A 12618-nucleotide genomic window follows, 5' to 3' on the forward strand; every position below is an offset into this window, starting at 1 on the left:
ACTGTTACACAGAGGAACCCTATTCTCGAGAAAGAAAAAAAAAACGTGGAGGGTGAGATGAAACACAACCTCTGGCCTCCACACATCTGCATACAGCACGTTTCATGAGGAGAGAGGGTAGGCCGAGGTCCCAAGCAAATCTTCCTATTCCAGTTTTGGACTGGGGTGCTTTCTTGGAAAGGATGAGAATCTCCAGATAAAGGGAACTGAGAAGCAGGGGCTTCTCCTTCCACAGGACCAACTTGGATAGCCAGGAACGGGCCTTTTTACTCTAACCCCCACCGCCATTCCAGCAAGGCTGGTCAGAAACTCAACCGGGTCTTGAACCTTAGGTCCTCCTTCTTCAGCCTCCTAAATGGGATCTCAGGCATGTGCCACCACACCTGGCTCCAAAATCCTTGTAGAAAATAAAATCTTTCTCAGGAGCCCACTGCTCCCTGCCCCCACCCAGCCCCAGGCACCCTCACCTCACCCTCTGAGACAGGCAGCCTGAGCATTTGCAAGGCTTGGAACATCTTCGTGGGCCCATACTGAGCTCTGGGAGCCGAGAGTTTCCATTCTTTCTCCTCCCCTGCTGCTGAGGGGTCACCTTCTCACCTCCGAGGCCGTTGGGAAAAGTGACTCTCTCTGCTCTGCTCCTGCAGCCCTTTGAGGATCTGCTGGTAGACTGCTAGCCAAGCGGGCACACGTGGCCACATTTTAGTTCCTCAAGTCCCCCAAGTCCCTCTCCCCACTCTAATCTATCTATGTGCCCTCTGCCTAGAAGGCTCTTTTTTTCCTCTTTGGAAATTCCTAGTTATCCTTGGGTGTCAGATAAAATGTCTCTGCCTGGTTGAAGAGCTTGGGATTCCTCACAGCCTCACAGCCCTGGGTGAAATTCTGTTATTTCTGTGTGTATCGAGTGTGTGTGCTCGCACATGTATGTGGGGGAGTGTAGGTATCTGACACAGACACACACACACACACACATGATGGTCAGAGCTTTGAACCAGAGATCCAGAAAAGTAGTTTCTCCTGAACCTTCTGCCGTGCTAAGCAGCTGAAGAATCTGAAAGGTTGCGGGTTCAGAGCCAAATTATCTTGGGCCGTCTTCAGCCTCTCTCAATAGCCATTGTTACCACCTATTCCTGTACTTGACCTAACGGCTTTATGACAAATAAATGTCATAGCGCTGGAGTGTACAGAACACTGGAATGAACATTGGAACGTAGAGAACATTAGTTTTGCAGCAGACCACCGGCTCCCATCACCCCAGAACCCAGGATGTCATCAGAAGCCTGAAACAGGCTTCCCAGATTCACTCTACCCCACCTCTCAGCAGTAAGAGCACTGGCTGCTCTTCCGGAGGACCCAGGTTCAATTCCCAGCACCCACATGGCAGCTCATAACTGTCTGTAACTCCAGTGCCAGGGGATCTGACACCGTCACACCAATGCACATATAATAAACTCTAAGAAAAGTGTCTTGATTTATGACTTTCTTTGCTCTGTTACTGTAAAAACTTCACCAATTCATTTCCACATTGGAACATGGAATTGGGGTGTCCTAAAACTGTTCCCAGACCATGGTCACTCATATATGGCTCCAGAACAAACTATCTCGGTCCTTTTGAAGTGAGTGCTGTGTTTGTGTGTTAATGGACAAGTCTCGAGTGTTACCTTCTACTTTGAGACAGGGTCTCTTCCTTTTTGTAACTTTGTACACGGGGCCAGCTGTCTCCATCTCTCATCTCACCCAACACTGGGACGGCAGATTCCCACTACTGGGCCACTACTGGGTCCAGAGGATTCGAACGCAGGTCCTCAGGTGCAAGGGCCTTACCCGCTGACCTATCTCTCTCCTCACCAAGGAAAATCCTTATTTGTTTCCAGGTCTCTGGCCACAACAGCAGCTGGGACCATCCTTCACCCGTCCAACAGTAGCAGTGACAGCGTCTGATATGAAATAAAATACATAGTTACTAGAGGAGGGGGTTGGAGATATGGCTTAGTGGTGGAGCCCTTGGCTGGCTTCAGTTCTCATCACTTAAAAGGGTGTCTGGCTGGATGAAAGGAAAGCGACTTGCAAAAGGAAGCGGGCTGCACCCGAAAGGGCCGGGGCATGTGCAGCGTCCCATGTGGCCGGGGATGTTTAATGAGGTCACGCGCCCTCCAGCCACGCGCGCGGTCAGCAGACACCCTAAAGTCTAGGTCCGGAAACCAAGTCTCCAGGCGGGTAGCTGGAGGCCAACCTTCAGGCCACGTGGCCCGAGGTCGGCAGACGATTGGATGCGGGAAGCCCCGCCCGCCCCTGGCCCTGAGCTAGGTATTGGTTGTGAGCGGTCCACCGCAAAGTTGGCATCATGGAAGCTGCGGTGCTGGCCGTGGCTCTGGGGTTCCTACTCCTGGCCGGGGACTCAGTGGGCGACGAGGTTCGGGAGGCAGAGGCCGTACGGGAGCTGGTGGCCCGGTTGCTGGGACCCGGGCCGGCAGCCGATTTCTTAGTGTCCGTAGATCGCGCGCTGGCGGCCGAGTCCGGTCTGGACACCTACAGCCTGAGCGGCGGCGGCGGGGCGCCGGTGCGTGTGCGCGGCTCCACGGGAGTGGCGGCCGCCGCGGGGCTGCACCGCTACCTGCGCGACTTCTGCGGCTGCCAGGTGGCCTGGTCCGGCTCTCAGCTGCACCTGCCCCGGCCGCTGCCCGCTGTGCACGACGAGCTGACCGAGGCCACGCCCAACAGGTATCGACGCAGTAGGTCCCAACTGGCTGGGGCAGCGGCCTGTAGCCTCGGGGCACCCACCGTTGTAGAGGCCCACCACGCTAGGGTGGGGATAGCCGCAGTTACAGACTCCTAGAAGACGGAGAAGAAAGTGGGGTCCCACCACCGTGCCTTCAAATCTTAGCTCCTCTCTAATAGATGCGTGTTCTTAAGCAAAGTCCCTTAGCTTCTCGGAGCCCCTGCTGCAAATAATGACGCCCGCCACGCTGTTGATTGAGAGTCTGCGTGCGATGGTAGAATTTCAAAAAACGTTCTCGTGATCCATGCATTCCATGCCCCTCCTTTGGCCTCTCTGACGATGCTGTGGAGTGACCGTTCCCGAAGCCCAAGGCCCTTATTCTAGCCCTTGGCACACTGTGTGGGCATGATGTGTTCTCGCACCCTTCTCCCCCATAAAACTGTAGGACTGGCAATCCACTTCAGGACAGAGACCAATTTTGCCTTATGGCGGCTGACATCCTAGGACACCCCCCTCCCACGATGCGCAGTAGAGGGTCTGGACATTTTCAATGAAAATGAAGTTAATGTATCCACAATTGTTAAAGCTTACGGAGCCCCGAGAGAAGATCCAGTGCTAGGTGTTGGCTTTTACCTGGGTAGATCTGGAATGAGCAGTAGAGGGGCCACTTGGAAACCTGTGCCCATTGTCCTGTGTGTGTATGTGTGTTGGGGGTAGTATTCCAGAGCCAGGCTACCTCTGAGGTGCTCCAGGGTGATGGGTGAGTGGGGCATCCCGTATGTCCCCAATAATGTGCCCCCTACCTGCAGGTACCGCTATTACCAGAATGTGTGCACGCACAGCTACTCCTTCGTGTGGTGGGACTGGGCCCGTTGGGAGCAAGAGATTGACTGGATGGCGCTGAATGGCATCAACCTGGCACTGGCTTGGAGTGGCCAGGAGGCCATCTGGCAGCGGGTTTGTGCCAACCTAGCCCCTCACACTCTCCTGCCCGATTTACACACCCACTGGCCCTGGGGGACTGAGGCTTCCCTGGGTGGGACAAACTGGGTGCTTACTGTAGGTGAGACTCTGGCAATTCATTGAAACAACTGGAAATGGTGGTACATGCCTGCAATCCCAGCACTCAGGTAGAAGTGGGAGGATGAGAAATTCAAGATGGGGCGGTGGTGGAGCACTCCTTTAATGGGAGGCAGAGGCAGATGGATTTCTGTGAGTTCAATACCAGCCTGGTCTACAGAGCTAGTTCCAGAACAGCCAGGGCTACACAGAGAAACTGTCTCCAAAAATACAGGAGAAAAAAAAAGGGGGGGGGGATTCAAACTCAGCTAGGTAGTGAGTTTGAAGACTCTGGTGAGGAAGGGGCAAGGCTCCTCTACTTCATTAGTCTTGGCTAATTCCCTTCCCTTTGGCCAACCTTACTCAAAGACCCTCTTATTGCTTTCTGTTGCTATACTAAAACATCATGGCCAAAATCAACTAGAGAAGGAAAGAGCTCATTTGGTTTACACATCCCAGCCATAGTTCATCACTGAGGGAAACCAAGCTAGAACTTGTTCCTCCTGATTTTCTCAGTTTGCTTTCTTCTTTTTTTTTTTTTAAGGAAGATTTTCCCTATGTTCAAGACTGTGAGGCACCGGGTGATGGTGGCACATGCCTTTAATCCCAGCACTCGGGAGGCAGAGGCAGGCGGATCTCTGTGAGTTCGAGGTCAGCCTGGTCTACAAGAGCTAGTTCCAGGACAGGCTCTAAAGCTACAGAAAAACCCTGTCTCAATACAAAAACAAAAAAAAAAAAACAAAAAAGAAACTGTGAGGCAAGTTGCCTGGGTGTGTCTCCATACTGCCAGACCACAGCACAACATTTTCTTTTTTAATATTTATCTATTTATTTTATGTATATGAGTGACCTGTCTTCTAGTACACCAGAAGTGGGCACCAGTTCTCATTACAGATGGTTGTGAGCCACCATGTGGTTGCTGGGAATTGAACTCTGGACTTCTGGAAGAACAGCCAGTGCTCTTAACTGCCAAGCCCCCAGTTTGCTTTGTTTTTTTCTTTTTTCTTTCCTTTTTTTTTTTTTTTTTTGAGACAGGGTTTCTCTGTATAACAGTTCTGACTGTCCTGGAGCTAGCTCTTGTAGACCAGGCTGGCCTCGAACTCACAGAGATCCGCCTGCCTCTGCCTCCCGAGTGCTGGGATTAAAGGTGTGCGCCACCACAGTCTGCCTGGCCCAGTTTGCTTTCTTATACACCCAGAATCACCTGCCTGTGGATGGCACTGCGCACAGTAGACTGGGTCTTTCCATATCAATCATCAGTCAAGAAAATGCCCTGCTGGACTGTGGTGGTGCACACCTTTAATTCCAGCACTCAGGAGGGAGGGAGGGAGGGAGAGAGAGAAGAGAGGAAAGAGGCAGATCTCTGTGAGTTCAAGGCCAGCCTAGTCTACACAGTGAGTTCCAGGACAGGCTCCAACGCCACAAAAAAACCTTGTCTCAAAAACAAACAAACAGAAAAGGAAATCCCACACAAGATTGCCTACAGACCAGTCTGATGGGGATATTTTCTCAGTGGAGGTTTCTTCTTCCCAGATAACCCTAGCTTAAGTAAAGTTCACAAACAAAACAAAACAAAAAACTGGCACAGAGACTCTCCATGGGTCACAAAGAAAGCCCCTTTAGGTCCCATATCTTCACCCGTCCCACAAAGGTATTTTTGTGGATTCTCCTACCCAGCAGGTCCGTTTCTCCTGGACTGTGAGCTCCCTGCAGGCTGGACTCCAGTTCTATATTATAGCAGCAGCACCCAGCGTAGAGACGTGATGAACGGAGAGTCACGTGTTTACAGGTGTGGGGGCTCTTCCTTCTGCAGGTATACCTGGCCTTGGGCCTGACCCAGTCAGAGATCGATGAGTTCTTCACCGGTCCGGCCTTCCTGGCCTGGGAACGCATGGGTAATCTGCACACCTGGGGTGGCCCCCTACCCCGCTCCTGGCATCTCAAGCAAGTCTACCTGCAGGTAAGGAGTGGAGAAGGAAAAGGAAGAATGGGTGTTGGGTGGTCTCAGACCCAGGGATGGCGGTGCTTAGCCTTCAGGCTCTTAACTGGTCCATAGGGAACTACCCTCCCTGAATAAGCAAGGGCCTCCCCCAGCAGAGGTCCTGGCACATTGACCTCTGTCCCTCTCAGCATCGGATCCTGGACCGGATGCGCTCCTTTGGCATGATCCCAGTGCTGCCTGCCTTCGCAGGACATGTCCCCAAGGCCATTACCAGGTGAGGCCCTCCTTATTCAACTCAAAGGGAAAAGGTTTGCCTTGAAAAGCATTATGTAAACACAGAAGCTCTGGACATTGGTGTCTCTTGACTCCTGGTTCTGCCATCAGCCACTGCCTGAACAGATGATTGACGTCTCCGTGACTCAGTTTTCTTTCTTGTAAAATGGGTTCATTGCTGGGTAGGATGGGACACACTCTTCTGATATTTGTATTCAGGAGATTGAGGCGGGGACACCGCCAGTTCCAGGCTAGCCTGGACTACATAGAGAAACCCAGTCTTTCTATATGTAAATTTATACTCACGGGGTCAGGGCCCACCACACTTGCCAAGGACCATGGTTCAGTTCCCAGCACCAACGTGGTAGTTCACAGCCGTCTGTCTCTCCTGTTCCAGAGGATCCGATGACTTCAGGCGCTGCATACACCTGCATAAATGCAGATAAACACTCATGCACATAAAAGTCAGTGAATCTTAAAGTATTCCCAAATTATTAGCATCAAACTTAGAAAGCTCACCAACTTTAAAAGGTTTAGTTTATTTTATGTGTATGGGTGTTTTGCCTCTGTGTGTGTGTGTGTGTGTGTGTGTGTGTGTGTGTGTGTACCACATTCATGCCTGCTGCTGGCGGAGAATAGGAGAGGGCATCAGATCCCCTAAGGCTGGAGTGACAGATGGCTGTGAACTTCCATGTAAGTGCTGGGAATCAAACCTGGTCCTCTGGAAGAGCAGCCAGTGTTTTGTTTTGGTTTTTGGTTTTTTGGTTTATTGGGTTTTGTTTTGTTTTTTTGTCTTTTGAGACAGGGTTTCTCTGTGTAGCTTTGGAGCTTATCCTGGAACTTACTCTGTAGACCAGGCTGGCCTCAAACTCACAGAGATCTACCTGTCTCTGCCTCCCAAGTGCTGGGATGTTGACAGGGATTTCTGTCCCACCCGGTCCTTCAGTTGTTCAGTCCCATAGAAAACACACAGAGGTCTACATTAATTATAAACTGATTGGCCTGGTATCTCAGGCTTCTTATTAACTCTTATAACTTATATTAACCCATAATACTTGTCTGTGTTAACCACATGGCTTGGTACCTTTTTCGGCAAGACAGTCACATCTTGCTTCCTCTGTGTCTGGCTTCCTCTGTCTCTGGGTCACGACTGCAGACTGACTTTTCCTCTTCCCAGAATTCTCCTGTTCTCGTTGCCCTGCCTCTACTTCCTGCCTGGCTACTAGCCAATCAGCATTTTATTAAACTAGTACAAGAAACAAATCTTTCCAGGATAAAACCATTGTCCCACAGCACCGGAATTAAAGGCATCTACCACCATCGCCTGGCACAGCCAGTGTTCTTAACTACTGAGATATCGCTTCAGTCCCTAAGTTTAATTTAGTGTGTGTGTTATTATTATTATTTAATAAAAGAATATTTTAAAAAAAGGAATGAAAAATTAATAAATAAAAGGTAGTCCCTGCAAACCTTGGGTACGTATATGCAAACACAGAATGTCAATAAGCAGCTGGTCTTGCCAGTGCCCCAGGGACTGTGTTGGTCTCTGCCTGTGTTTTGTACCCTGTCTTCTCTTCTGTGGCTGGACAGACCTTCGAGGTCTGGACGAGTCTCCTCCTTTGAAAAGCTTTGCCAACACCTCCTGGTGCCCCCATCATGCCTGGGAGCACCTGGCTCCCTCACAGTCACCGTGTATGGGCTACCCCTCCCTCTTGCTCACCAAGCGGTGGGGACCTCCTTCTTCTCATTCAGTGAACATCTTCCCAGGTGTCTACAGATGTCAGCCCCAGTCCCATGCTGGGCCCTGGGGTCGCAATGACAAAGGCACCCATGGCTCTGTCCCTACGGAGAAATGATTGGCAGAGGAAGATAGCAGAGCCTGTTTAGACAGGTGACTCTTGGGGACAGTGAGAAAGAACCTGGCGGATGAGCCTTAGAGATGGAGGAAGTGTACAAGGCAAGGGATGCAGCGCGTGGAAAGACATGGCGGTGTGAGAAACTCAGACACATTCCAGAAAGCCACAGATGTGAGGCCGATGAGGGGTATAAGACCAAGCCAAACACTGCGTCAGCCTCTGCCAACCCTGAGCCTCTTTCCCCCTAGGGTGTTCCCACAGGTCGACGTCACCCAGTTAGGCAGCTGGGGACACTTCAATTGCTCCTACTCGTGCTCCTCCCTTCTGGCTCCAGGAGACCCCGTATTCCCCCTCATCGGGAGCCTCTTCCTGCGGGAGCTGACCAAAGAGTTTGGCACAGATCATATCTACGGGGCTGACACCTTCAACGAGATGCAACCACCCTCTTCGGAGCCTTCCTACCTCACCGCAGCCACTGCAGCTGTCTATGAGGCCATGATTGAGGGTATGGTGGATTGGAAGCCCCCTGGGACATCAGGGAGAGGGGGTGGGTGGGAGGAGGACCTGTACCCTGGGGATACCACACTTTCCAGCTCAACAGGCTTTTGTGCACATCTGCCATGCTACTTACCCACTCTGGGTGCTGAGGTCTGGCTGATATTGGCAAGTGATTCTTTCCCTCCCGGGGTTTGTTGCTTCATCTAGTAGAGCAGGGTGCCTAGCTTTGTGTATAAAAAAAAAAAAAAAGCCATTGAGCACAATTTATGAAGCTGGGTAGTGGTGGTGCATGCTTTCAATCCCAGCACTTGGAAAGGCAGAAGCTGGTGGATCTCTGAGTTCCAGGCCAGCCTGGTCTACAGAACAAGTTCTAGGACAGCCAGGGCTACACAGAGAAAGCCTGTCTTGAATGAGCAAACAAACAAATAAGTGAATAAAAATAAGAATATTTTAAGCCTGGCATGGTGGCGCAGGCCTGTAACCCTAGTGCTTGGGAGGCAGAGGCAGGAGGATCGGGAGTTCAAGGCCAGCCTGGGCTACTTCAGAAGGGGGTGGTAGCAGCAGCAGCAAGATGCCTTGGTGAGTAAAGGCATTCAAACCTAGCAACCTGAAGTTGATCCATGGAACCCACACAAAGATGGAAGGTGAGAGCCAGCTCCACAAAGTTGTTCTGCGACTTTCCCACGTATGCACACACATCCACACCAGATACACGAACAACAGCAATAGCAGAGCTTTTATTTGGAGCTGGTCGTGGTGGCGCACACTTTTAATTTTAGTATTCGGGACGCAAAGGCAGGTGGATCCCTGAGTTGAGGCCAACCAGAACTACACGGTGAGTTCGAGGACAACCAGGCTGAGGTGAAAAGACCCTGTCTCAAAACCAAGCAACAACAATAATTTATTTGGTCTCCAGCTCATTGTTGGGATCAGTTGTAAAGGCCAGAGGTTCTACATCCATCCTGTCCGACAGATATTAGGTCAAGACTTTTATCTACCACTTACAGAAGAGGAGGGGCCCAAGTGATGGAGAGCCCTCTGTCATCCTGATGGGTCATCCCGAAAGGCACACATTGGCTTATGCTTCTCCAGGCATGATCTGGAGCCAGAGGCCCAAGCCTCATTTTTTTTTTTAATATTTATTTGTTTATTATGTATACAATGTTCTGTCTGTGTATATGCCTGCAGGCCAGAAGAGGGCACCAGATCCCCTTACAGATGGTTGTGAGCCACCATGTGGTTGCTGGGAATTGAACTCAGGACCTTTGGAAGAGCAGGCAATGCTCTTAACCGCTGAGCCATCTCTCCAGCCCCCAAGCCTCATTTTTTTTCTCTTTTCTTTTTCTTTTTCTTTCTTTCTTTCTCTCTCTCTCTCTTTCTTTCTTTTCTTTTTTTTTTTTTTTTTTGTGGGAGGAGGGGAATGGTTTCGAGACAGGGTTTCTCTGTATAACAGCCCTGACTGTCCTGGAACTTGCTTTGTAGATCAGGCTGGCCTTGAACTCACAGAGATCTACCTGCCTCTGCCTCCCAAGTGCTGGGATTAAAAGTGTACACTACCACGGCACTGGCTGTAGCTTTTCAACTAAGGAAAAAATAAGGGGCATGCGGAAGTCACAGGAGTCTGTTCTTTCGTTCTGTTATGTGGGCTGTGGATGGAACTCTGGGTGTCAGGTTTAGCACTAAGAACCTTTCCTAGCGGGGCCATCTCGCAGACCTGAGTCTCCACCTTTTTATCTCACAGTGGAGATTAGGCATGAAACTTTAATCTTTTAATTATGAACCCTTGAGAGACATACTCAAACACTATCTCAACCCAAATACTTCCAGATAGGAGGATTCTAAGGCCCAAGCCCTGTATTTCCTGATTGAGCAGATCCAGAATTTGGGGCCCAAGCATCCGTGTCTTAAACTTTCTGGGTAGCTCTGATGTCCAAGAAACTGGCTAAGTACTATCCTAGAGGAGGCGGGTTGGGGGGAGGGGTCCGGGGATGGCAGAACAGCAGGTGGATCAGACATGGGTGATGAGTGCCCTGTAACAATCGCCATCTTTCCTCCTGGGCAGAATAGGGTCCACATCAGTCTCCTCATCTCTCTCTTTGCCCCCCGCAGTGGACCCTGATGCTGTGTGGCTGCTCCAAGGTTGGCTTTTCCAGCATCAGCCCCAGTTCTGGGGCCCTGCTCAGGTCAAGGCTGTGCTGGAGGCTGTGCCCCGTGGTCGTCTCTTGGTTCTGGACCTGTTTGCCGAGAGCCAGCCAGTTTACCTCCACACCGCCTCCTTCCACGGCCAGCCCTTCATCTGGTGCATGCTCCACAACTTTGGGGGCAACCATGGCCTGTTTGGAACCCTGGAGGCTGTGAACCAAGGCCCCAGGGCAGCCCGCCTCTTCCCCAACTCCACCATGGTTGGCACTGGCATAGTCCCTGAGGGCATCGGCCAGAATGAAGTGGTCTATGCCCTCATGGCTGAACTGGGCTGGCGCAAGGACCCTGTGCCAGATTTGGTGGCCTGGGTGAGCAGCTTTGCCAGTCGCCGATATGGAATCTCCCAGCCAAATGCGGGGACAGCCTGGAGACTCCTTCTCAGGAGTGTCTACAACTGCTCTGGGCAAACCTGCAGTGGGCATAATCGGAGCCCGCTGGTCAAGCGGCCATCCTTACGGATGAGTACCACCGTCTGGTACAACCGATCAGATGTATTTGAGGCTTGGCGACTGCTGTTGTCAGCGGCTCCTAACCTGACCGCCAGTCCAGCCTTCCGCTATGACCTGCTGGATGTCACCCGCCAAGCAGTGCAAGAGCTGGTCAGTCTGTGCTATGAGGAGGCCAGGACCGCCTACCTGAAGGGGGAGCTCGATCTCCTGCTCAGGGCTGGAGGCCTTCTGGCCTATAAGCTCCTGCCTTCCCTTGATGAGCTGCTGGCCAGTGACAGCCGCTTCCTGCTGGGCAGCTGGTTGGATCAGGCCCGGGCAGTGGCTGTGAGTGAAGCCGAGGCCCAGTTTTATGACCAGAACAGCCGCTACCAGCTGACCCTGTGGGGGCCTGAGGGTAACATTCTAGACTACGCCAATAAGCAGCTGGCGGGACTGGTGGCTGACTACTACCAGCCGCGCTGGGGTCTCTTTGTGGAAACTCTGGCTCAGAGCCTAGCCAGAGGAGTCCCCTTCCAACAGCATGAGTTTGAGAAGAATGTCTTCCCGCTAGAGCAGGCCTTCATTACCAACAAGAAGAGATACCCCAGTCAGCCCCAAGGGGACACCGTGGACCTAGCCAAGAAAATCTTCCTCAGATATCACCCCCAGGCAGCCTCTTTGTGACAGACAGATCCAGGGATCTGCTGGATCAGGTCTTCAAACCGAAAAAGCACAGTGTGATCCCTGAGCCTAGGAGAAGGAGCAGGGTCAGCCATGGCTTGGAGGAAAATGAGCTACTCTCGGCAGTCACCCTACATCTGGGGGTTAAAGTACTGTTTTCTGCTAACAATAAACCGCTGAACCAGCCTGGCTCTATTAACCGAGGTGCTGTAGACTGCTGGTGGTGGGGGAAGCTCAGCCGATCACCTCTGGCTAGGGTGTGGCCGCCTGGAGCCAGGTAGATAAACCTGGAGATCCGCCTGCGCTCGCTCTCTACGTGCGTGTTCGCCTGACCCGTTTGGACATCAGAACTTTTACTCCGGTCGCGTGAGTTTCCCCATTTTCAATTATTAAATTATATCTGTTGTTTTGAGCTGGTCTGGTTATTTTAGCGTACTGGTCGAATACGCCTTCATGCTGGTATGTCTGGAAGGGCGTGGGTGTCCATGTGGAGCCTGGTGTGGGGGCATATCTTCCCAGGCAGGCCTTACTTCATCCCTGTTTTAACACTGGTCCCCTTAGAAGCTGTACAGCAGCAAGCTGGTAATCTTCTTGAGAGGATGATGGTACACACCTGGAATAACAACCCTGAAAAGGTAGAGGCAGGAGGGGTCAGAAGTTCAAGGGCAACCTCAGTTATATTATGAATTTGAAGGTGGCCTTGGGTACACGAGAGCCTGTCTCAAAAAAAAAAAAAAAAAAAGGTTGAGCATCCTGTGTGGTGCACGCCTTTAATCCTGCCACTCTTGAGGCAAGAGGCAGGTGGATATAAGTTTGAGGCCAGCCTGGTCTACCTGGCAAGACCCTTGTCTCAAAAACAAGAAGTTCCTTGGGCAGAAGTTTTGTCCCTGTGGCCAGATCTGCCTGACACTGCTCAGTTTGCACCCGAGCACCCAGTTGGTACTTAGCCTCTCCTTTACCCAG

At 51.5% G+C, this 12618-nt stretch overlaps 1 protein-coding gene across 1 annotated transcript; it reads left to right on the forward strand.

Annotated features, from left to right (window-relative positions):
- The first annotated feature begins 2326 nt into the window (after window positions 1-2326).
- Window positions 2327-11667, forward strand: Naglu (N-acetyl-alpha-glucosaminidase). Its single transcript, XM_057776015.1, has 6 exons — window positions 2327-2718; window positions 3526-3673; window positions 5589-5735; window positions 5906-5991; window positions 8095-8351; window positions 10454-11667. Exons 1-6 carry the CDS (start codon window positions 2342-2344, stop codon window positions 11656-11658), a joined length of 2220 nt encoding a protein of 739 aa, XP_057631998.1. The 5' UTR covers window positions 2327-2341; the 3' UTR covers window positions 11659-11667.
- The last annotated feature ends 951 nt before the right edge of the window (window positions 11668-12618 follow it).

Source organism: Chionomys nivalis, chromosome 7 (genome assembly GCF_950005125.1).
Source record: "Chionomys nivalis chromosome 7, mChiNiv1.1, whole genome shotgun sequence".
NCBI lineage: Eukaryota > Metazoa > Chordata > Mammalia > Rodentia > Cricetidae > Chionomys > Chionomys nivalis.